We start from the raw sequence: 25,989 nt of genomic DNA on the forward strand, positions 1-25,989 counted from the left end.
ATTTGAGACACAAGAAATGTTGTTGAAAGATTAATTTGCAGAACTCACTTTAATCAAACAGTTTAAGCAAAAACCTCAAGTTTAAAATTAAAAACAGGTTTTTTCACATGTCATAAATTATTACACTAACATATATATGTTGCTAAAAGTTTAAGTTGGTGGTATATTTTTACTGTTGCAAAATCCTCATAATGAGCAGTTTGTAGTTCAAATTATAGACAAAACACACAAAAATGTAAAATTTGTTGCAGTTTACCTGTAGCTGTCGATCCCTTGTTCGAAGTTTTGATTTCAATTCTTCAAGTTCAGCATTTAAACTTGTGACTTTCTGTGATTGGTTGATGTTGTCATGTGACTGGGTTTCACTGCCACCAAGTGACCGAAGTCGATAGATCTTAAAAACGTTCGATCGTTAGGTTTCAACATAAATCTGTTGGGATTTCTGTCTGTTTTGAGTCAAACATGTTTCAGTTTCTATGCCAGCTGTCCTAATTCTCATTTGTTTCCAGGAACATTAAAAGTTTTTAAACCTTTTCCATCAACAATAGGCATTTGTGTGCCAAAGTGCAATTAAATTAAAGTTTACTAATTCACATGATAAGGCTCACTTGTATCATATTTGGTTTATAACATTCTTTGTGTCAGACCAGTTTACAAATAATTTCCACGCCTTTAAAAAATCAATTATAAAAGTACCTCCTCTTTGTATTGACGAAGTGAGGTTGAATTGGATTCCTGAAGAGAAAATAATTCATGCTGGTGTCGTTCAATTTCTTGCTTTAGCTTTCCCTCTAGTTCCTAAACAACAAAACACATGAAAACACAGTTATTAGACACTCAAGTTTCAAGCCTTCCACGATAATTGATATAGTTGTGCCTTCTTTTAATCAATATTTTAAAACTTTAGCATGAAATGTTACAAGCTATGAACCATGCCATCCAAGACACATTGCATTTCTGATGCAGTTATTCTCAACGAAACCAGACATAAACCAAAAGGGGTTTAACCAAAAGCAGATTTGCCACAGAAATTGTATGCAAGAACACATTTCATTACAGTTTTGAAAGGGGCTTTTTGATGTCAGCTAAACACTAAATATAACCTATAAGGTAGTTCCATTTTTAATCTGACTAAATTGAATGCAGACACGAACGAATTCAAAAACCAGTCACTAGTCTCCATTTGAAACCAACAAGTGCCCCACTTGTATCATTTGGCAAATACAGAGGGGTAACAGGACGCACTTTAGAATAACTCCACCAGTATGACAGTACTGTGTGATACTTAAGTGTGGCGTGTATGGAACTGTAACGACAGGTTTTATGATATTCAATGGGTTCTGTAGCCATATCAGGCCACTTGTTGCTTTTATGTTGTGTTCCGAGGGCCTGGTGCTTGTTGAAACGACACAGGTGCTGTTATCATCATGGTGGGAATCTATCTCAATGATGTGTAATGTTGATAGACTACTATATTGCCGGATATTGCAACTGACACTAGATATTGTCATTTTGTGTATTAATGTGTCATTTTTGGATAGGGCCTGCTTAGGATTAAAACTTTTTTCTTTAAACTTTTTACACTGGTTTTATAATTTTCTTGATATAAAGGGGACCAAAATATACACCTCAGGAAAAAAGATCAGGAAATATATGAATGTTTCAAACAAAGGACATTGTTTTATTCAAACCAAATCATAACTTTTTGCAACAAACAATAAAAAGTGTTACAAACCTTAACTTTGTTTTGTAGAATAACTTGATTATCATCCAGTGGAATTACATCCTGTAATGCCAAAACAAAGATCATTTAACTTGTTTTTTGCTTGTAACTTGAACTAAATTTTTAGTCAAACAGATTCACTAAATTGCATCAAAATTTGTTTATTTAATCACAAAAAATGTTCGTTTTAAAAAAAAAATTAAAATCTTTCAAAATTTATTAAAGTTATTAAAACATATATATATATATAGCACAAGGCATTTTACATGAACAAAAAAAAAAAAAAAAAAATTTAATAAAAAAACTCAGAGCATTTAAGTAAAAACAATAATTTTTCTCATAGTAAATTTTAAAAAATGAAAAAAATAGATCTGCTTACGCTCTGTGAATTTGCTTGTTGCTTCCAGTGTTCACATTCCTCTTTCACTCGGGACAGCTCATACGACAAACGATTGACTTCACGCTGTGAGCTGATGACATCATCAAACTCTGCTGCATCAGTTGATCCTCCAGAAAATGTTCTTCTGGAAGAGGAAGAGGGATTGGGATGAAAATCATCATCATTAAGGATCTGAAAGCCATCCTCTGAAGTGTTGCGGCCTTGTTTCAGTTTGTTAATTATTTTCTGTCAAAATAAAAAGACTTAAGTGATTAAAACACCTTCAACACACTTTTTTCCAGAAATGTTGATATTTTCGGTTATAAATGACCTGATTTTCTACTTTTAGAATATATTTCTGCATTCATGCACATGTATACTATAACTTTCTGTGCAGAACATACCTAAACAATTAATCTCATTTATCAGTTCTGGTAGCAGAAATGTATGTTACGAAAATTAGCGTAAGAGAATGCAAAAAATGTCACACTGGCCTTAAGTATCTTAGCAACCGGGGTTATCTGGCACATTGCGCGCTTGTCAATAACACACGAACCCTTACACAAGTACGGTTTCCTATCAAACATCGTCTGTATCGAGCTACTACAGAGCAAGATAGCAAACAAAACTGACGCCAAGCCAGGCATTTTGGACACTAACTACATTCCAAAGAATTGATACAAGCTCTGTTTTGTCATAAACGCATGCTTTTTTTTAACTTTAGTATATTTAGAAATACCATTGTTACGGCATAACCGGACCGCAACAAGACGTTGACGTCATTTTACTTGGTAGTTGGAATATTTTGCAACTGACGTCTACCTGATGTCAATTTTTGAGTGTTCGATTATTTTATTTTTTTGTCCTAGCTAAGATAAAGGTCGATTGTTAAATTGCTATCACATTTTTTGCGTTAAAAATTCGCTGGATGTTAGGATATACAGAATAGCAACACACGTAGCATTGCAAAAATAACACATTTTCCTGCATTTGTGACGCATAATTAATAAGATGTTGTTGTTATGGGAACGTTTATGACAAAAACCAATAAAAATGCATTAGGGCAGAAGTTATACGCAAAATTTTCACTCTTACCGATTCAGTTCAACGCAAAAACGTGTTGCAAAATAAAACAAAAAGTGGTCGCAATGTCAAACCACTAACAAAATTTCACAGCAAAATATTACCACTAAATTCTTACAGATATTTATGCTGCGCAACTATTTCAGTAGCTGAAAACTGAACACACAATCTTCTCGCGTTCGCGCCCAACTAAAACACCCAGCTCAACTGTACACGTGGTTTCGTTGGCGCCTCTTTATAACTTTACCAAAGACTTGGATGAATAGAAAGAGAGGGACCAATGCGGTGGTGTGTGACGCCACAACGAGCATTGTTTGCTCACAGAGGGTCCGAAAAAGCGATTTGTTCCCTTACAGAAAACGCTTGAGTGGCCAGTGTGAGAGCTAAGAGGCTACTCAAATAGGGTTTCGCAATCCGCCAATACTTTGTGCTGTTTTGTGTCACTGTTATTTGGCTGTTTAATTGTCTGACACGTTGCAAATATTTCGCAAAAGCATCCCCTATGTTTTTCCAGCAACATTTTCACGACTTTTTATCAAACATCATAACACACCAAATAAGTTTTAAAAAAATTTTCGCATATAATTTGGTAATAAAAAAGAAGTGGTAAACTTATTTGTATTCCGCAAGCCGAGAATAACAGTAAAGGGGTGGTTTATTGCAAGTCCGAATTGTAAAATCGAACCGGGGATTGTAAAACTTTATGCCAAAAAAACAAATGCTGTACAGCTGCTGCAATGACACAGCAAATAGTGGCAAAATTGACCATTTCCTATTTACTCCCCCAAGGATTCACTTCATTATGTCAAAGTATTACCACAAAAGCTAAATTACCCGAAAAAACTAGGTCATTTTAACTTCTCTAAGTTGAATAATACTGCATCAATAAAGGCCTGGTCTAAACGCATTAGGAGGCACATTATATGCAAATATACATCTACCGTTTTGGGTGGGCTCATCTCTACTTTAACGCAATGTGTACCCTGTGAAATAACGTCAGTTGGAAAATAGGTCTAAACACTGCAAAAGCATACAATGAACCAAAACCGCTTGCTGATTAATATAATTTTTTACGCATCGTAAATTCAAGGCACACGTACGGACTAAGACAAATCGGCAAGTTTCCGCATTTTTTGCGGAGTTGCATCAAAACGATTAATTAGGCCTTGCACTCCAAGAACAAAGTCTAAATTCCAAAACGTTACACCTTTTGCTGCCAAATACAAGAAAAACTGATGTGTGGCAGAAACACCTAAAAGCATTAACGCAACGCCACAGGGTGTAAGGCGATCTCCCTTTTAAGCTCGGATTTGGTAAGACGAATATTCTTCAAAAGGACTGAGAAAAAAAAGCACCACGGTTTTCAGATGTCTAGACAAGGCCAATATGATATAAACTACGCAAATAAATGTAGTGCAAGGTCTGGAAATTTTCAATTCACCCCTAAGACGTGAGGGTTTATCCTTTTTCGGTCCTTGTTTACATTGTCTTGGTATAGCTTCCTAAGAAGACAGTACAAATAAAACGACTACGCTTTTATTTGCCATGGAATTGGGTTATAATACAGGTGTACAATTTAAACAGGGTTATTGTGTGGGGCTAAGCTTTTAGCAGACTTCTCACTTTCTGAAAATAACGTTTATTTTTACAGCTAAATGTTCTACGAAACCCAGTCGGACAACTTGCATGCAATTTTGTACAAAACATTTTTTATCGTTTTAATTTGTGGTCTAAAACTGCCTGGACTCTCCTCACAGTTGACATTCTTCACAATAAAATAAGAGATAAGACAAAAATTAAAACGTTTTGCGACATAAACAATAAATTTACAAATATTCATTCGCCTCAAAAGATTTCCTCAAAAATATCAAATATTTTATTCGCCTAAAAAAACAAGCCTGTTTCTAAACCAAAATTCTAAAAGAAATAAGCAAACAAACATTTAAAAAGCTGACTTCAAAGTTACAGCTTAGATGAAAAACTGAAAACACGCTCTACAAGCCAGTTCCAGTTCCTCTGTACCAATTATAACAAGAAAACAGCTTTTACGGAATAGCAGAGACCAGAGAGCCGTGCAAACACATCACACTGCGTCTGGGTTTCTTCAAGTCTCAGGAATCCGCCACTCAAGTGATTTATTTAGGGCTAGAAGATAAAATGGACTTGTGTGTGTTAAGCTTAGTGAAAAAGTCCACAAGCCAACCCTAGATTCTGGCGTTGTTCGGGGGGTGGGGAAATCTTTATGCTGCTGTACAAACGATGTTATGCTCTGCTGCACACGACATTGTAGTCGCTAACAGTGTGCAGGTCAGTAAGTTTGAAAAACATGACGTAGAATTGTTTTTCGTCAAACTTTTTTGCTGGTTTTTCCATGTTTTTATTGAAGTGCAACAAACACAAACCTAATCTGCACTAAAGGTTTTCGTAGCAAAACGAAGCAAAATTCTGAAAAATGCTGCTACAAAGACTAAATTGGAAAATACTTCAGACAACTGTCAAACACCAAAATCATTTAGTTTTGTTTCTAGTATTTTTAGCTTTTAAGGGTAATATCAAAAGTTTTGTGAAAATACAACACTACAACGAACAACGTATATTACATTTTTAGCCATTCCAATTAATCTAGTTTGGTTTTGAGATCGTTTGTTTCAAACTTTAAACACAGCAATATTTAGCAGAACAATTAAGGTACTCTTAGCGGATTTGACGATTTAACTGATGCCAGCTCAAAAGATTATTCTTTATGACATTTCTACCCAGCACAGAGTTTTAAGTCGGGACGGGTTCGGGTTTAGGTTTGAATAAAACGGACTTGATTCGCACCTACAGCCACATTTGTGTCTAATTTCACTTTGGAAAATCTGTTTCGGGCCTAGTTTCGGGATTGTATTTCTGGTTCCGGTCGCAGGTACAAGCTCACCTACGACTTTGGTCCAAACACCCCCAAGCGAAACATGCCACGGCCGTCATTTTCCAATCAATTGAAAAAATTGAACGTCGCCCTACCAAGCTAAAGGGTTGAAAACTGGAACAGACACGTCAGCACTTAACAATTCATCACAACGTGTCAATATGATCGCGTCATACACCGAACTTTCAAGTATCGCCATCCTCCCTATCCGGGTGGGGGAAAATATATCGCACACTTTTCCAAAACCCGGATGTCCCGATGCGACCCGGATTAGGGAGCGATCGATTCGTTGTCATGACGACCGACGCTTGGAGCGGTATATCCGGGTCGGTAGGAGTGTTTCGAGTGGTGCGAGAGAACGGGTCGAGTGTTATGTGAAGTTTTTTCATCAAATTTTGTTCGGTGGCGAGGGAAGGGGCGAAGTAGGTTACTGAAATTCTATGGGTCGAAAAAACTGTATATATGTACATTGAACCTCGGTTAATCCGGACCCGTTTGGGCCAAAAATTGTGTACGGAATAGGCGAGGATCCAAATTAACCGATATCTATTAGTTAAAACCTTACTGCATTATAAATCACTTGTACCTCAAGTTTTGTCTGAATTAGGCGAAGATCCGGATTAACCGAATCTGGTTTAACTGCGGTTTATTGTATATGGGTATAAGGGCAGAAGTTTATACAAAACTTATAAAATTACAATTAAGATACGAAAGCAGTCACATTTTATTTAAGGCAACAAAATAAGGTTTCATAAAATGTCCCCGTTGTTTGAGATGGAAACGTTTCTATGGCGAATTTTTACATTTTTGTTTCACTGACCCCTAAAATAGAGAAACCAGGTGAAACTGATGGATTAAACGGTTTCGGAAGAAAGCCCTGTGTTAAAAACAGCTTCCTTGCTAAACAAAAGTCGACATAAAACCGGTAACAAGATGCTGAGAATAAAAAATCGCCACAAAGAAAGTGCATCAAGTTACCGCGTCCAGGCTCCACGTAATAAAGCGACTATAGTGCTGTCACACTTTCATTGAAACGTCACAATTAACTGTGTTGCGTTACAATAGACAGAGCACAGGAAAGACTGGGTCTTCTCTAGTTGAAGAGGGTTGAAGTTTTTGTCTGTGTGGGATTGAGTTTCCAGAGCAAAGGGGATGTAAAACGCGGGAATATTTGAAATTGGCGCCGTTTTTTAATGAGACGGTCCTTGAAAAATCAGGCGTAAAAAGGGCACAAGTGGTTTTCAACCAAAGAGGCTTGGTTTTTTGTGTATTTTTGACGCGGGTCTAGGAATAATGAAAACAAGTTACTACACAAAAAATACATCTTTGCTATATTTATCAATACTTTAAAGGAGAAAATTACGGCCCAAATTGACGTAAAAGGCGACATGCTTTATTGTTCAAACGTTTCGGCAAATGCTCAGGCCATCAGCAGCGATATGAAGGGCCACGTCAGTTACACCCGTTTATAACCACTTGAGTCGCGTATTTGGGGTGATATTTTCATCATTAAACTTATGAACACATCCGTAGTAGTGTATTAAGACCTTAATATCCTAGATAAAAGAATTGGATGAACATATTGGATTCGTTGATAACAGAATGAACAAACTACAAATCAAATGCTGAAGACAGAATTAACCACTCGAAAAATCTAACATTGACATCAATGGCGCAATCAACTGTGAAATTCTGTGAAAACAGGTTCCACGAAACACCTAGCTCATTTTCCACATATTTTCAACGGCTGGCAGCAATATGTATAATGTATGTGCACTCAATGAATGTTAAGTTAAGGACTGCTCGGCCTTTGCTGTACTGTCCACCTCTTGCCGTTTTGTTTAACTGATCGCAGTCGCACGACAGGCAAAAAAAACTGGATTACCTTTTAAAACACCATACCGTTAGCGTTTAAACCAGTGCCGGATGCGCCCTAAAAGGTAGAGGCGAAGATTAAAAAAGGCTGATTTATGTACTAGAAAAACTTGCGCTTCTTTTCTGTGTTTGCAGTAATGGTGCGCCCCTACCTTGTGGTTATTTAATAACTGCACTTTGAAACAAAAACGGCTAAGAAACAATTGTTTAAACACTACAAAGTTGACAGCGAAGCATCCAAAACTTTTTAGCTGATGACCCGCTTTAACTTTTTAACAGTTTTTCCACCCCTCTACTTTCAGTCAGAGGAATTCAATCTGTCATTTAGCATGTTAGTCTACATTCCGCTTAACTGCACTTGCAGCAACTCAATATCTGAAAAGGGCATAAATCATCTAATGAGGAAAATAAGAGCTCAAACAGACGCAGCAAGCGACATGCTTGACAGTTCAAACGTTTGTGCAAATGCTTATGCCATCATCAGTTATTTGAGGAGCCACATGAGTAACACCCGTTTCGAACAACTTGAGTCACATAAAAGGTTGATAAAAAGCTGCGAAACAGTATTTTTACCGGAATAGTGTTTTGTATCGTACTGGCTTTCACTTTAAAAGCTGGCCGGTAATACCCACCTCGAAGTGCAAAATTAATCATACGGCGCATAAAAATGTGTTGGGAAACCCTGTTTAGCGCTGAAAACACTTCTACACCTGAGCTACGCAAAAACAAACCGAAGTATTGCTTTAACATGACAGTTGGCCTACATGGTGTCATTCAGTTATTGGGCAATACGAAAGAAAGGCACGACGTTTTGTTGAGTTTAATCCCATATTTCGACAATTCCATGTAACTTTCCCGACAAGTCCAGGGTTTAGTTGTGAAAACAAACAGCCATTATGGAGTAAGAATAAACTACAAAGCTTGAAGCCAACCTTCTCGACAGTAAAGACCCGCACAGACAAACATGATTGTGACGTCATCATCCCGTTTACGTAAGGACTGCGTGTTCATTGTAAAAGCAGCAGGGAGGGAGAGGTTTTTGTGGTTTATCAAGTTAGTGTCTCGCTTTTATCGTTTGGTTTCCAAGATGCGCTTATTTGACAAAGTTTAAAACCAACAGGCAAGATAGAAAACGGCGATTAAAGACTAAAATTTCAACATTGCATGTCAACAGTGCTCAAAAATAACACCAAAAAACACCCATTTTTAACTTAGCGCCTGACTCTCTGATACGAAGCAGTTTAAAAACGTAATAACACTTTAGCGCCAACATGCGGATTAGTTAAATTGTAGAAAAAATCAGTGCCACGTTGGCCAAGCTTTCTGGTCCTTCCAACAACAACTTTCAAGTAGTGGTGCTCAGCGCAAACAGACAATAGAAAACTGGAGTTCACTGAACAAAGGCAGAGATTTGCTATAGAATAGTTTGCTGACATAGACTCACTTTTTTCTAAACCAATGTTTTTGCCAAATCGAATTTCAGTACAGGATTTATTACTGAGCTTGACCACATATTTTGTATTGATAAACGTAGATTGGGTTTAGATACAACTGAGATAAAAGTTTGCATGAAACATACACAAAGTTGTAATTTTTTTTCATTTCTGCTATACACACATTTACCAACTTAACCATGTGAAAATACCACACAAATATTTTAACATTTCATGTCTAAACAACATGATACAAAACAAATGTACTTGTACATCTACATAATGTATATGTATGATGTACATTTACAGTCATTTCCAACAGCCATTTTATGTAACATATCAATATAAAAGCATTGCAGCTTATCATACAAACACTACTACAAGATTTTTTTTTTTCAAAACAGCACTGTTTAGAAAACTAAAATTGTCCAAACAAAAAATACCCCAACTGTACCTTGTATCGTTGTTACTATCAGTAATTATCCATTTTATTGCAGCACAAACCAGACTGACACAGTAAAACCTGGCTATTAATTAACTGACAACCTTGTTTATTAAACAACAACTTCAGCTCTGATACAACTTAAAAGATAAGTGGCAGAGCAAGGGTTGGCAAACAGCAGGCCAGTGCTCTACCGTGAGGGTCACTGAGCTGTACAAAAAGAATATATGCAGACAAAACGATGGTTTTATTGAATATCAACCATACATGGGAAGGACCTCAATACTATAAACAGTCTCACTCTTTTTTAATCAGTTTAATAATGCAAATGTTTTTTTTGCTTGAGCATAATGTGAAAAACAACCTAAACAGGTCAATAAGGTTATCACAAAGGGAGAAAAAATACTTTTATCTATCACAACTGGGGTTAAGAATTTGTTAAACATTAAATCAGAAATCGCCATGTTGCAAATTACTACTAGATGTGTTTGTATTAAAAGTTTATTTATTCATGTCACACTCGTTAAATTGTAAATGTGAAACAAAACACAAAAATGTTGTGATATAAGTTAAAGGGTATTTTTATGAGTTGCACACAGCACAGCACAACAAACCAAGAACATTTGTATTGTAAGGGATCTTTGCAAGTTATTTTACAACCAGAAAGGCATTTCCCCACACACAGACACACATGGCTCAATTGCACTTTGGCCCAGCATGTCTGCAACCAACTGCTGCAGAATACTGGAGTAGGCAGTTTCAGTGTTACAATAAGAATATAACAGCAATCTATTGCTTAGAACTGTGGTTCTCAACCTTTTTTACTATGCGACCCCCTTTAGAGATTTTCTAACACCACGCGACCCCTATACATACGCACATACACAAGAAGTTTAACTATCAGCATGTGTTGATTGTGTTCATCACACATTTGCAATCTTAACGTGGCTGCAATAGTTCGGCGTTTTGCTGTATTCCGGAAAACCCCTATTTTTCACTAACTATTTCACTATTTCGTGTTTTTTTATGTTAAGAAAAACCAAAACCCGCAATTATAGAAGTATACAATCGCAAATAATGTTGCGCCCGTTCTAAATCAAACGGTCGTGTGAGTTACTACATGCTAAACAAAAGTCACAGGGAAAGTTTTTATGATACAGATAAAGTATTCCGTGTTCGGTTACGTCTCCGTGACCCCCTCAAAAGTGCTTGACGACCCCTTGGGGGGTCGCGACCCCCAGGTTGAGAAACACTGGCTTAGAATGTAATTAAGTTTGTTTTACGTAAATAATCCTGAAAAAATTGTTATGGTAATTTTTACCATATTTTTTTTGCACACATTAATTTTCTACCTGTTGTTGCTGCAGTTTTGCTTCATATTCATGAGACAGGCTACTTGCTTCTAAACTTGCTGTCCTTGCTTTTTCCTGAAGAACTGAGTTAGACTGAACATGCTTCGAAATCTGTGTGTACACAAATAAAACATTACAGTAAAAGTTTCATAAAAAGTGCATTGTGCAAATATCAAAGGTATCATTCCAAAATTACATTGCTGTTCCTTCAAAAAAATGACATTGTTAAAAAACCAAGATACCAGCTGCATCAAAAATATATAATTATTCTACTATCTTGGTTGGTAATGTTACAAACCAGGTTTTTAAATTTATACAATTTGGCCTTGAGATTTTTTTGAGTCAAATAAGTACTGGAATACAAATACATTTTGTGACAACAACATCAAATAAAAGTATTTACCTCTGCTTCTTTCTCATTAATATATGCTTCAGCTTCGATGAGTTTCATCCGCAAGCGACGAACTTCTGCCTCATAATCTGAGTAAAATTGATATAACTTCAATCAATTGTTTATTATTACCCGCGAACCAGATATAACTTTGTAGAATTCACCAAATATTATTAATTACACCACATTTTTTTTTCAAAAAAGTCAGCTTTCGAACTAATTTAAAAGTAGACTTAAACTATTAAAGCAAAAATAAACAGATTTTGAAAAAGCTAAACAAATGTCCAAAGGTAACTTTAAAATATAATCAAGCAACTACAACCAGCAATGCAGAATTAATTACAACTAGAAATCAAAATAAATCCTACCAAGATCTTCATCCGTTCCTTCAGCTAAAACTTCTTTTGTAAATGTTGATAGTTGTCCACCAATTTGACCAGTTATGTTTGAAATTTGATTGAAACTGTCATTTAACCCTCCAATCCAAGACATTTTAACAGGAGAACGTCAACAAAACTTACGACATGTATATACTAATTTAAACAAATTTCAAAACGCAACTCAAGCATATATTGCACCTTTTCAAAATAGTATTTTCAGAAGTTTTGTCTTAAAAGACAAATTTATACAAAATTTAATAAGCTCAACTCGTAAACTTGTAAATTTTGCATCAAACACTAAAAGATGATTTTGTTAACTTTAAGAGAAGCAAGGATTAGAATCGAGAAACACGTGAAATCAACGTTTTTCGAACAAATATATTTTTTGTACAACAACGCATACATAGTTACGTCACAGAAGTCACGCATGATAGTTTTTGTTCATGCGTAACATTGTGTTTTTCATGCGTAACGGATCAATTATGCATGTAAATGTATTTCATGCAGTAGTTTTTTCACAAAAATCGTTTATTTTATTTTCTAAAAAACACAATAGTTTAAGAGATGTCATATTTTGTGTAATTTTTATTTCACGAGATAGAGATTATCTTGAAGGTCATACTATTTTCGTATGCCTGTTGTCGATTGAACAAAGATTGTTTTGGTCCTGGTTAAAACGACCTGCGTAATTTTTGCCAATTACAGCAATTGTACCGAAGTAACCAAAAGTCGAAGCAATAAGCCATGGTGCTGGGTATACCCATTGCCAAACTGGTTCCGGAGTTATTCAAGGCCATGACCAAGCCAATGGTGAACGGTTTAAAACGAAACGTCCGAAAAAGTCCCTTTTGGAAAGACAGAGTTTTCATTCCAATGGCGCAACGTGAGTTTGAGTGACCGGTTTTTAGTTTTGGAATTAATCAAATAGAGTAATGCAGAAACCAGGGAAATATTCCTATTTGATGATGTAACGTGTATGTAATCAGTTTTATAAACAAACGTCGTTTCTCAAACGACGGTGTTGACAATTTGACAACAACTGTTACCTAATCATTTTTTCTTTCAGTTAGGTAATGTACATTTGTAGTTCAGACCAGAGTCATATAGAAACTTCAGTAGAGACTAATAGTTTTTTCTTCTGTTTTACTGACATTGTATGTTAAATAGATCTATTTAACCATTAGTGTTGTATTTGTTTGATATAAAAGATGGTTTTGGGAGTGCCACTGTTTAAGTTGGCCCCATTAGCATTTAAAATTGTCACAAAACCAATTGTTGATCTGTTGAAACGCAATGTGAAGAAAAGCCCATTTTGGAAAGACCAGATTTTTCTGCCTTTAGCAACAAGTAAGACAACCTAAACTAAGTTAATTCTGCTGTTTGCTCCATGTACCTTTGCAAGTAAATATTTTTTAACTTTTTCAATTTTGCAGATTACAACAAGGCTTCAGTTCGAGTTCGATTGTGGAATCAAGGTATCCATAGAAACAAAGAACAAGTTGAGCGTTCTGCCAGAATGAGTGAAGAAGCAGCGTTAGAGCTCGGAGCTGAAATTGTCGCCAACACAACTACCTTTATTATTGGACTCATGGCAATTTTGATGCAACAATCAATTGCTAGTGCTACAGAGAAAAAGAAAGAGTTCGAAGAAAATGCGGAGTCAAAACGGATAGAGTCAGCGATTTTGGACATTCGACGTCAAGTTTTGGACTTGGGTTTAACTGTTGAGCAGCTTGACGCAAGAATGAGAGAAATGAATCGGACAATTACTGCAATGAAATCATATAACCAAGCTTCTACAGAAGTTGCTGCTAACAATGGTTCAGATAAAGTTTCAATTAAAGTCAAACACAATTCTTCCTGACCTGAACTTTCAAAAAACAGTTCAGGGGTTTGTTTAATTACTCCCTAGCACAATTTGTTTTAATCTAGTACCACTAATTAAAGTTGCAAATTGCTTTTCATACAATTGTCAACAGATTTCAAGGTGAAATACTGTTATGTAGCGTTACACTTACCCATAATTAGTACTTATTACTTTTTTTTTGTATAGTGTTTTAATTGTAACAGAAATCTATTCTTATGATTAATTATGCAAACCAGCTTAGTTTTGTAGTACGCCAACTTTATTTTATACCAACCCTATAAGAACTATAATACGAACTGTGGCCATCTGCTATAGATAGCATTTTTTGCATGCAACTAACTTCAATGCTGTTATTATATTATACACCTCCCTTTCAGAACTATTGATTGGTCCACATGATTACAAGATTGTTGATTTGATAGTTTACCGTTATGATTGCAAGCCTGTTGTTTTTCACTTTACTATTCAGACATTTTATATCTACATATGATCAGTAGTAGGATTCAATTTTTTATTCAGCCGGTTCACAAAAGTCCTGTTTTTCAACTAGTTCTGTTGCAAAAAGTCCATTGACAGTAACCAGTAATGCTAACTGGTTCAAATTTCATGCGACGGTTCTATAGAACTGGTGCGAACTGGCTGAATCCCACAACTGCATATGATACATCTCTTGTCACTTATTACATCAAGTCTTTAATAGGAGTGATATATGGAAAATGATGTATAGTTTCTCTTCTTTATTTTGCAAACGGGTAAAATGACATGTATAAAAATAGAGCAATAATATAAATGTCTACTCAAAAATAATAAAACACAGCTCTTTTTGTCAAAGCATTGAAAATTTTTAACATAAAATGTGTGACCAAGTTTTGATCTTGCACATTTCAACATGATGCAATACTTATATCTTCACTGTTCAACATGGAAAAACTTAACCTCGTATATTCAGAACAAGTCTCTCATTTGGAGGTAGCTACTAACTGTGTTTCAGATGTGTCTTACAACCATGAACTTTTAGTTCTTTCTTTCAATTTCCTTCATATATTGTTGCAATGCATCAAGTCTAGCGTCAATTTCGTCCATATCTGTGTCCTTGGTTGCTCGTTTTTGGCGTGTCTCATGTCGCTTGATATCTGGTGTGCTCGACAAGCGCCTATCGCTCACCATACTTGGATATGTCGGGCTGTCATCCCAGGCCTGTGGTTTTCTGTTCAAAAATAAACCAGAAATGTATGATTAAGATGTTCAATGTATAAGTGGAAGTGGAATTCGTAACTAATTCACACTTTTGTATTTTGTTCTGCTGATGTCTGACCAGTTAAACTTTTATGACAAAATGTGTCATAGTGTACACACTTGTGGACATATATAATATACCAGTGGTTCCCAACATTTATCAATGAAATTCCTTTCATATTAATTCAAAACAAAATTGGGTATTTTATTAACTTTACAGTAAAATTCCCAGAGCTTAAGGGTTTATTTTACAAACCAAATCTACAAATTAAAGGAAATTTGTCCCCTAAAGTTTTAAAATTCCTTACAGGTTGGGAACCACTGTATTATACCATTAAAATTGTGAAATATGTTTGAGCAGTTAACCGACTTATTTTGAGCCTGTGGACAAGGAAGTCTGGTCACAACTGTTGAACTAGCTTGAAAAGAATGTTTTACCACTCTAAAAAATGTTTTGTTTTTTTATCCCAACCTTTTTGTTCTGATGCGAGTGATGGATCCGTTATCAGATGAATTTCGACTTTCAATTGAACCAGTTCTTCTTCGGAATCCAGCCGAGTATCGTTCCCTTGACGATGAGAAATCATTTCCTCGTGAATATCGAGTTCTCGTTCTTCCACGAGATTCGTTAGAACCAGGAATAAAACCAGCGGAAGTTCTTCTATTTCTGTTGTAAAAAGTCAGTTTGCTAAAAGGGTTTGCACAGCTAAGATATGTCTGTAACCAAAGGCAGATTTTGGTACCCTAAATACAACCTTATAATTAGCCTATTTTTTTTTAAATGTCTCATGAGTAGTACACAGTGAATACATCAGAAAACACAAACTCTTTTTTTTTGGACTAAAACTAAAAAACATGTTACTTGATGAACTGGTGATTACAGATGCAATGTATAATATTTTTAGTCAGAAATATGGACAAGACCACAGCATTTTTGTGAGTATTGTACTAATGCAACCTTGCATTTTTTGTCTAAGGACATGGCCAAATATACAACATTCTAGAAAAATATTGATTAGTTACAATGCTGTAAAACATTTTTTAACTTACAATCTTTCTTTTGACTGCTGAAGCTTTCTCTTTTTTTCTTCAATGTAGAGTGTTGGGTTAAACCTTGAAAATCTGTTGGGGGTTGGAGTTCTACTTTTATATCCATCCCTGCAAAAAGAACAAAATATTCCAATAAAATGTAACACTCCAAGCACCTCAAAATGTTGTAATTTTGGTGTCTCAATGACTTTTTTGCTAAATGAAACATTGGTTTTACCACAAACAGGTATTTTTTTAGGTAACAGTTTTGAATTTGTAGCAATATCTTTCAAAAAACTACCACTAACCTGCTTAAAAATGACTTTTTATCTTGTGATATTGATCGTTCCCTCCTCGGTGCAGGACGATCTCGAGAAGATGATCGGTTTTGTTGATAAAATGACCCTGACCTTGACCCTCTTGATGTTGACCTTCGTGCAGCAGTTGAACCAGGTCGTGCCCCAGTATTAGGTCGGGTCGCAGAATTACGGGTGGCTGAGTAAAGGTTTTGGTTTGACCGAGTTCGCGAAGCAGGTCGGTCTACGTTTGGGGTGCGACTGTAAAAAAATTTTGTTTTAGTTAAATAAGGTCCTTTTACCATTTTTTGTATTTTCTAATAACTAAATATTGTTTGAAATAGTACAAACGTGAATCTCATAAAAATCTACCCAATCAGCCATAGGCTTTCTGTGTTTTTGAAGTGGAATATAAAATTAAGCTAGTATGTTCCAGTGAGTTGCCTCATTTTTGTAAATAAGATTAATCAGTTTGCTTTACTTAAAAATGGGTAAAGTAATTTATTGAGGCAAATAAATAAGCATAAAGAACTTTCTATTATAGAGATAAAATTTCATTTTTTTACCTTCTCTTGTACATCGCCAATTCATTAGTAAGACTTTTCACTCTGATTTGTAGGGTTCGTTCTCGAGCAGTTATCTCATTCAACTGAAAAAAAAAAATTTTACCAGTTTAGTTTCAAAACACTTTACTCAAAAACACATATTGTCTGTTGTTTTACCTCTGACGTTAGTCTCTTGACATCTGCAGATTTCTTGGAAATCTGTCGTTGAAATCTGTTTTTTTCTTTCATCATTTCGAGCTCGAGGTTTTGAACAACCTTCTTCAGAATTTTAACCTAAAAGCACATACAATACAATTTCAAATAAAATACAGACAAACAATCATTGCAACCTTGGAATCACAAGACATTTAACTGTGCAACCACCTACCTCTTTGGATGCTGAAAGTTTCCCAACACTTTGTGTTTCACGTTTCATCTCATTAAGCGCTGTTTCAAGTCTGTTTTTATCCTCCAATAGACATTCGTAACTATACATAACAATACAAAACCTGGTTAGATCTGTTTAATTACTGAAAAAAATGTTTTTGTAGTTTACCACCTACTTCAATATTAATTCATTCAAACAAACTATTCGCAGATTAATCAATTCTACTCTTAATTTGTTTAAATGGTTTACCATTTACTAAGTTTACAAAATTCCTGGAGGTAAGTACTAAAATCTTGCTATATATACATTAGTAAAGAAACTATTCGCTAAAATTACAAGGAGAAAGTTTCGCAAGTTTCTGGTAATGATAATAATCGTTCTTAGGAAAGAACGAAAAACATTTCAAGCATTAAGTTGAAGTTTTTTTGGAGCTTCTATGTAATTTTATAAAGGTCCTTACTTTTCTTTCAGTCTAAGGTATTCCTCATCTTGCACTCTTGTGTTTCTTCCAGACTTTAATTTTGTGATTTCATCGTTAAGTTGTCGAACAAGATTTTGTAAATGGACAGGATCAGGTTTTCCTTGATAGGGAAGTGGCAGAGGGTAGTGAATTCTGAAAAATGCAATGTAACTATATTATTTTCATAATATGTCAAAATTAAATGAAAAAAGGCAAAAACCTGAAGGTATTTATCACAGAATAAAACAAAATAGGATAATAAATAAGCTTTTTTTAACATTTTGCCTTCAAATTCATTTGCAATAAATTACAAATATACAAGAGTAAAACTTTTTAATAAGTCACTAAGTCAGGCATTTAAATATGTTCCTACATGTACCTATCAAACTCCACAGAATAGACAAGAATAAGATAGCGTTTATTTTCCTGTTGCCTGTTTGGTTTCACTCTAGGTCGAGTGCCGGCATTTGCAGCTTTACGATTTCTCAACAACTCAAGATCCGAGAAGGTCAAAAGGTCGAGCATGACTGAATCTGAGGACTACAAAGACATTTGTTAGGTGTGGTAATTTTAAGACAAAAATTTACACTATTGCACGCAGATTTAGGCAAAAAAACAAAATATGCACGTCATTAAGTTGAAAGGTACTACCTTATCCAGTGCACTTTCCAACATCGACACAAAAACATCAAATTGTTTAAAGTTCCCTGTCTTGTGTGTTAAATCCTCGATGTCTGAAATATAAAGGCACAAATAACAACCTGTCCAGCAAATAGCTGAATGTTATTGACTGCTTATTGATCAGGCGCATGTTACATCCATAAGACTCAATAAATATTAGTAACACAGGCACCTATATTTTTACATCCATTTGGTTTCAAACATAATTTGGCGTCCTTACAAATTCTAAAATCAATTGGCAAAAAAATCAAAGGTTTTTCGAATAAATGTTCAAAAACCAATGAATGTATACATTCTTTCCATAGACTTTTCTTTAGAAAAGTCACTGAATGTACAAATTATATTAGAGCAGATGAATGTATAACTTTGTGTTAATTTATTCCAGAAAACTTTACAAGCACTTTAAAACACATCTGAAATCGTTTTATGCGGACGAAATACTTTTTGCACATTAAAGCAAATTGCACAGGACACTTACAATTTGATTCAAAAGTTCCTCTCCACTGTTCAGCCGTGACTTTATCTTCAACTTCGACGCATAATACCGATCCATTTTTGATAGTTCGTAAAGTAACGATATATTCTATTCCACGAAACACATACTCACTACTTGCACTGTAGTCAGGATTCATGCTTCGGCTGCACAAATAGCAGCTCTAATTTTAAGTTTCAGCAAAAAAATCGCAAAGAAAATCTTTAGCAAAAACGAATTCAACGATCAAAATCTCAAATCAACCGCCAAACGATGTTGTTGACACTGACAACATTAACGTAGAGTACAGAAGGACGTAGTGAAGTTAATGACGCGTAACGGACAGTTGGGTTGATGTTTTTTTTTATGTACCGTATGTGGGAGTGTGTTTTTTTTATTAACATCATAAAACCAAATGAACAATTCAAACTTCGAAATATAAGGTGCATATGCAGTCCAGACGCAAATCCAAAGAGCAATCAGCCTAAATTTTATTACCTCTTGCGAAACACCACCGGTAAACAACTGCGGTTGCATTTACTTTGAATTACTGCCTTTTTAGTAGCAAGCAAATACATTATAGCAAGGGGTAATATCCGAAAAGGCAGGCGTAATATCCGAAAAAGAAAGTTAATATTCAGCGTATAGCAGTGTTAGCATTGGAAAGCTGGAAACAGATCTTTATCGCAGTTAGTCTAAAACCAAATGCAGTCTGTTACCTGCCATACGTGATGGAAACCCAAAGCACTGGCACAGCTAGATTAAAAGTAAGTGTTTTTTTGCAGATTTTGTACCGTATTCAGAGACTGTCTTTCTATCAAATATGTAGTTACTACATTGTAGTGCATCAACTTTTAACAGAAAGGTTTGTTTTGCAAACTGCACGGATGGCGACAAAGGCAGTTTTTGAATAATAGCTTTAATAAAAAGCAAATTGCCAGCGACGTAGAGTAAAACGTATTCATTTTGTCGGCAACTTTTTATCAGCGTGACGCAGTTGATTAAACTTTTCTCCTTACTTTTCTGCATATAAACGCGCTTGTTTCCACTTGTGCATTACATTTTACACTGATGATGACAATAGTTTTGTCGAAACGTTTGTTTTAATAAAAAATGAATACGTTTTACTCTACGACGCTGGCAATTTGCTTTTTATTAAAGCTGTTATTCAAGTCCGTGTCTTGTGTACCTAAGTTTTTGAATAGCTTCAATAAAGTGTGCTTATTATATTACCGGCAGATTCGCTTTAAAACAAGCTAATTTTCGTGTTAATTGTTCCTAATTTCATTTGCTCAATACCCTACGTCAGTGGTTCTCAAACTTTTTTTGTTGGGACGCTCCTGGAAAAGTTTTCTGGACTTGCGACGCACCAGCAAATAAAAGTTAACGGGGAAAATTATTATTAAAGTTAGGTTTATTGATACAACAACAAAAAGCCACAAAACGGAAATATTCTGCGACTCCCTTGGAAAATTGAAACGACGCACCAGGGCGTCGCGACGCACAGTTTGAGAACTACTGCCCTACGTTGCTAAGTTCGGTTAGTGGTCGCAATTCTCAATATTGACCCTACATGTAATTGAAGTAGCCTACAGACCCCATAATACAAGTTCACCCATGTGGTCTCATTTTGTTAAGCACGCACTCATAACAAATACGAATTAACTTTTTACTTTGTTTAATTCTATTTTCATAATTCTCAAAGATGCAACAGCCTGAAGGTGGTAAGTCTGACGAAGCAAATGATGGTGACCATAAAACCACTTTGCCCTCAACTTGCGCTGGGCAAACACAACAACCTTTAACACATCTGGAAACACTTGGTAAGTTTTCTTCATCTAGTAGTGCTTAGTATTTTTATGATACATTTAAAACAGAAATGATACAGTTTTTGAACGTAAGTTTTGTATTTTTTAGGCGCTAATCTAAAAGCATCGCTACGACGAAACATCGAAGTCATTGCTGCTGTGACGTCACAAAAGGAAATCGTGTGCCCTTTGACACTGACGCAAGAGTCGTTGGAGCAGATTGACAACGAATTGGACGCAGAGAGATTGAGTCTGCAACGAGAGGAGATTGTAAAATTGCGCAACGGTTCTGGGGGAAATGTGGAAGCCAATCACGTGTTTAGTCACGCGTTGATGCGGGCAATTGAGCGTGACGAGCAGCAGGACCTCCAACAAGGTTTGCACATTGACGTGTTTAAAGAGCACATGTAAAGTTTGTTGCTCAAACATAGGTCTGTCTGTGTAATGTTGGTTAGTACAACTCTGCGCCTATCTCAGATTCTGTGTATTGTCGTTATATCATAATTTGGCGATTGTTTTGATTTACGAGTAAAAGCAATCAAATACACAGAAGTATGAACGAAATCTTCTCAGGGATTAAAAAGTGAAACACGAGAGTTTCATTTTACTTACGCACGCGTGTTTCAAAAATATTTTTTGCATAGAAAATGAAAGCTTATTTGTTAAGTCTTATATACATTTTCAAGATCAAGCTGATCTTCCACACCAAAAGACAAACGTGTCAGAAAAACGCGGGAAAGTAGTCGGAATTATCGGATCAGCGGGAGCAGGAAAAACAACACTGATACACCAATGGATGAAAAGGATCAACAACAACGAACTGTTTAATCCCACTTCATACGTCTTCTTTATTCCAATCGACGAGATCAAGATGCAAGATAAGATTACCCTTCTTCAGTTCCTGACCTCCCATTTGCTCTCTGAGTGGACGTGCTCTCCTGAAGAAGAAAAACAACTCATTGAAATCCTCCTTAAAGATGACGACGTGCTCATTATAATTGATGGCTTGGACGATGCTGGCTATAAGTCTTTCTCGAGTTCCCCGTCGCCAATCTCGATTTTCGACACAGCAAACCCCAAAGCATTTGTAGAGAATTTGCTGAGCGGTAACCTGCTTCCCCTTGCCAGGAAAATGATTACCTTTCGTCCTGGTCTGCTGCATAAAATTCCAGACTCACTTCGTCCGCCCTTCCTCGTTCAAGTTCAAGGGTTAAATAAAAGTTCACAAGAAAGTCTTGGCCGAAAGCTGTACAAGAAACGTTACGGTGGATACAAGGAAATACTCTCCCAAAATCCAAATTTGTTGTCCTACTGCCACATTCCATACAACTTCAAACTTGTATTGAAATACCTGAAGTTTCCGCAGACAAAACAGCAGTGTAACATCACAATGACCCAAATCCTTACATCTACTCTACTTTACATGTTGAACTCTGCAAATTACGCATCACAGAAAGATTTCAAACTCTCTGACGTGCTCAACTGGGCTTGGCGTTCTGTAAAGGAGCGCAAATCCTTCATCAAAACGAAGGACCTCCACAAGATGAAACTACATGCGTCTACTTTACAGAAGTTTCTGAACTCAAACAAAGATAACCTTGAGATTTTATGCGTCGGGGAAAACACGTGTCACTTCTCAAGCATCGTCTGGCAAGAATTTTTTGCCTCACTTTACCTGATGATAATACTTAGCGTGAGAGATTTTAAAAGCCAGATGCAATTTTTTTCAAGCGAAAACCTCTCGGGTGTTACGTGTTTTCTTTTCGGTTTGTGCCATGAAGCAACTTTGTCAAAACTTCTATCCGTTTTTCCAAAAGCCCCAGCTAAAGATCCAAGCAAAAAGATTATTTTGTTAGAAGGCCTTGCTCTATCTGTTATAAAGGAAAGAAGCAACTCGTCGTTGTTAAGAGTTTGCAAATGGATTTGTGAGTCAAACACACCAAGCCTACAAAATTCTGTAAGGAACTCACTGCCCTCGAAAATAAATCTTTCAAAAGTTCAATTACTTCCTTGGGAACTTCACAACCTCGTGTATCTACTTCAAACGGAAACCACTCAGCAGGTAGTTTGTGCATTTTCCTAGGCTCTGTACGACTATGTGTATTTGCTGTCTTTGAAAACTTTGACTATCTGTCCGAGTACATTGGTTGACTTTCTGTTCTGCATTGGCCTTCTTTCTAACTGTGTATTTTTGTTCTCTATATGTCTGTGTTTCCTGCCTGTGTGTCTGTATCTTTTCTGTCCATTCGTTTTTGCGTGCTTGTCTGTCTTGTCTGTTTTTTTGTACTTGTTTTACCGCGTTTTAGTCTATATGCTTGTGTTTTCTGTGAGCTTATCTATGTGCTTGTTTTTTTCTGTTCTTTTTGTCTGTGTGCTTGTGTTCCCAGCCTCTCTGTCTGTGTGTTTATCTTTACTGCCTATTTGTATCTGTGCTTGTCATTCCTGCTCCTCTATCTGTCTGCTTATACTGCCTGGGTGCTTGTCTGTGTGCTTTTCATTCCTGCCTATTTGTCTTTGCGCTTGTGTTTTTGTTCTACGGACTTATCTTTCAGTAACACAATGGTGTTTGTTTTAGCTACAGGTTCTTGACCTAAGTGGAAACGACATCGGTGACAAGGGATCGACTCTTCTCTCTCACTGCTTGCCCGGTGTTCAGGAGCTGAAGCTAAACAGATGCGGAATAGGACGAAATGGAGCGAGAGATATGTCCGGAGGAATTTCAGCTCTTAAATCACCGGTACAGTAGACGGCATCACCACGAAACAAATCATGTCTTTTTACGGTTGTTAGATTTATGAATGGTTGTTGATTTGCATGAACCTTAGTTCACCGAGTCTATTGAAGCCGTTATGCCAAAGCAAGTCGGTCTCAACCACACTTTAGATTTGTCTAGCCAAGTCTTGTCGGATGGGAATAATTGGGTCCGGCTTGATTTCTGATGGAAATAATTGGGACCGGCGTGATTCGGTATATGAAGCCTTTAATAGGCCTGGTGTGATTTACAGAAGCGTATGCCGTGATCTCAGGTCTGTATAAACCAGCGGTTCCCAAACTGGGGTCCGCGGTCCTTTAGGGGTCCGTGAGGCAATTTTGGGGGGACCGCGAAGCGGTTGAAGTAATTCTATAATCTTATTTGGCGTCAGTTTGTGCCACTAAATAAGTTTAAATCAAAATAGAATTGAGAATCGACTGTCTCCATTGCTAAACAATGGCCTTTATTGAATGACAACTATCAAAAATGTAATTGTTCGCGCACAATCGTAATGTTTTTGTCCTGTTTGTGATGTTACTTGCTGTCTTTGGATGATTGTTATGCGCAATTTTGCATAACTAGCTAAAATCCTGCAATCAACTTTCGTTTTTATGAAATACACATTTAAGCTTAAGGACCGCGAACCCTCGAAATAATGGCAAAGGGGCCGTTTTGAAAAAAATATGAAAAAGTTTGGGAACCACTGGTATAAACGCTTCTGATTTCATTAGCAATACACAAATAATGGTTTACCCCAAATCCCCCTGTAAAATAAATAGAAACATGTTTTTGACAATTACGTGATCTAGCAAACGATGCCGGTAAAACTTTTTATATTTATCAACAGATGAAAAAGCTTTCCATATCAGGCAACACAATTGGAGATATTGGAACCAGTTTCATTGCAGAATGTCTTCATTGCATTGAAGACCTGGAACTCGTGGATTGTGGAGTCGAGGTGAACGGAACTCAGGAACTAACTGCAAAGATACTCGAACTTCCAGTACCGGTAAGTGTACTTGATATCTTTTTTTCCGTTTAAATGGTCTACTCGAGTTTAGTTTAATACGCTTGGTGAATACAAAACTGATTGTTTTCATAAAGGACATTACGCAGGACATGAACAGTAGCTTAATCCAGAACCCTTCAGGCATGAAAGAACGTTTCAACATCGCTGTTGGATATTTAACTGATCAGGCGATAAATTGTTATGTAGCCGTTGTAGCTGCAGCGAGTTTGGTCAAGACTCACCAATTCTCCATTTTTTGCTTTACGTGTTTCGACTACTAGGTGATTGTGTGAGTGCAAATATGTTACAATGCTTTGTGTTACCAAACGCACTTAACTCAATTCAGTGTGCAAAAGCAGCAAGTAGGTTACTTGACATACAATCCAGTGGTAAACTTGCTGCGTGCCATAGTTTTGTGCTTGTTTCGCTTGGTACACTAAAACGGTTACCCAGCAGCCGCAAATATCTGCCAAACGTTACACATTACATAACGCAAAAAATGAAAGCATAATTGGTGATTTAAATTGAAAAGCGATGCACCTACATCGCATTATGAATCGTTTCATCATTAAAGCTCATTGTGAGTTTTATAATCTTTTTGTTTAGCTGAAGCGTCTTGATCTTTCATGGAACCATTTGACGGACACAGGAGCGACTGTTCTTGCTTCATGCGTCCACAAAATCAGGAAACTCGAAGTTGCAAGTTGTGGGTTTACTTCTGTCGGGAGAAACGTGATTAAACGCAGACTTCGAAGTCTCAACCTGCAGGTACAATGACATATCAGCTTAAAGTACTCGTAAAGTGAAATGGTGATAAAACATAATGTGTTTGCACATCCGGGGTTGCATACTTTATTGCTATTGTACTTTGCACCGGGTTATATAGTCAGATGTCATGTGAATGTTGTAATTGATTTGTTAACAATTTCTAGGACAACTGTCAATTTTTTTGAGACCCAAAGGTTTTTTTCTAAATTTTATGCAATTTTTAGGCACGCTTTGTTGCCAAACATATTGTGATTTTTGTTACATTAAAACAATAAGTAAGCTATAATAATGCCATTCTTGCTACCAATAATTCCATGCACTTCTTATTGCAGATTGATGCATGTAGTTTAATACTGATTTGTTTTTTGTTTAGATTTTTCGTGTGGTGTTTGAGAAAAGTGCTTCCGAATTGACATCGAGTGAAGAAGACGATTCGGACATTTAAAGAAGGAAATCATGACTACATTGAGTGCGAATTTGTGCGATGTTACATAGACTTCTGTACTTGATCGAAAAAGCTCAATAATTTTCTTGATTGTTTCCACGTTAAAACATCACCACCAGAAACTATAACGTTGTAAAACCGTGAATATTTTTTTCTGTTTTCTGAAAAATCTTTATTCGCAACATTATTTTCTAATTTAAAATATATATATATACATTTTCTAATATAACCCAGTCAGCATTAGAAATACAAGTAATTCGTGAA

At 36.2% G+C, this 25,989-nt stretch overlaps 4 protein-coding genes across 5 annotated transcripts in view; 2 read left to right on the forward strand and 2 right to left on the reverse strand.

Moving 5' to 3' along the window:
- LOC145213167 (uncharacterized) overlaps nucleotides 1-12,189 on the reverse strand; it is a 33,089-nt gene extending 20,900 nt beyond the window's left edge. The window contains exons 1-7 of the mRNA XM_080081402.1: nucleotides 11,958-12,189; nucleotides 11,602-11,678; nucleotides 11,199-11,309; nucleotides 2,103-2,348; nucleotides 1,736-1,786; nucleotides 697-798; nucleotides 257-394 (exon numbers count right to left, since the gene is read on the reverse strand). Of these exons, the coding sequence (XP_079937528.1) occupies nucleotides 257-394; nucleotides 697-798; nucleotides 1,736-1,786; nucleotides 2,103-2,348; nucleotides 11,199-11,309; nucleotides 11,602-11,678; nucleotides 11,958-12,081 (849 nt within the window). The 5' untranslated portion in view covers nucleotides 12,082-12,189. The remainder of the gene's footprint in view (nucleotides 1-256; nucleotides 395-696; nucleotides 799-1,735; nucleotides 1,787-2,102; nucleotides 2,349-11,198; nucleotides 11,310-11,601; nucleotides 11,679-11,957) is intronic.
- A 333-nt stretch (nucleotides 12,190-12,522) lies between these two features.
- LOC145213298 (optic atrophy 3 protein homolog) lies at nucleotides 12,523-15,076 on the forward strand. Of its 2 annotated transcripts, none has more exons than XM_080081536.1 (2): nucleotides 12,523-12,852; nucleotides 13,403-15,076. In XM_080081536.1, exons 1-2 carry the CDS (start codon nucleotides 12,714-12,716, stop codon nucleotides 13,831-13,833), a joined length of 570 nt encoding a protein of 189 aa, XP_079937662.1. In that variant the 5' UTR covers nucleotides 12,523-12,713; the 3' UTR covers nucleotides 13,834-15,076. The 2 variants fall into 2 exon arrangements, with proteins under 2 accessions (XP_079937662.1, XP_079937654.1); XM_080081528.1 differs by lacking the exon at nucleotides 12,523-12,852 and adding an exon at nucleotides 13,097-13,316.
- LOC145213265 (centrosomal protein CCDC61-like) lies at nucleotides 14,559-19,246 on the reverse strand. The gene is made up of 11 exons (XM_080081500.1): nucleotides 18,950-19,246; nucleotides 18,442-18,524; nucleotides 18,170-18,330; nucleotides 17,791-17,943; nucleotides 17,331-17,430; nucleotides 17,120-17,236; nucleotides 16,964-17,046; nucleotides 16,410-16,658; nucleotides 16,123-16,230; nucleotides 15,545-15,739; nucleotides 14,559-15,043 (listed from the first exon to the last, which is right to left on the reverse strand). The coding sequence occupies exons 1-11, from the start codon at nucleotides 19,101-19,103 to the stop codon at nucleotides 14,851-14,853; spliced, it is 1,596 nt and encodes a 531-aa protein (XP_079937626.1). The 5' UTR covers nucleotides 19,104-19,246; the 3' UTR covers nucleotides 14,559-14,850.
- Nucleotides 19,247-20,648: 1,402 nt separating this feature from the next.
- On the forward strand, nucleotides 20,649-25,940 carry LOC145220750 (NACHT, LRR and PYD domains-containing protein 3-like). The gene is made up of 7 exons (XM_080087983.1): nucleotides 20,649-20,766; nucleotides 20,861-21,127; nucleotides 21,438-22,813; nucleotides 23,327-23,488; nucleotides 24,351-24,512; nucleotides 25,119-25,280; nucleotides 25,654-25,940. The coding sequence occupies exons 1-7, from the start codon at nucleotides 20,649-20,651 to the stop codon at nucleotides 25,723-25,725; spliced, it is 2,319 nt and encodes a 772-aa protein (XP_079944109.1). The 3' UTR covers nucleotides 25,726-25,940.
- The last annotated feature ends 49 nt before the right edge of the window (nucleotides 25,941-25,989 follow it).

This window comes from Phallusia mammillata, chromosome 1 (genome assembly GCF_965637545.1).
Source record: "Phallusia mammillata chromosome 1, kaPhaMamm4.hap1.1, whole genome shotgun sequence".
Taxonomy (NCBI): Eukaryota; Metazoa; Chordata; class Ascidiacea; order Phlebobranchia; family Ascidiidae; genus Phallusia; species Phallusia mammillata.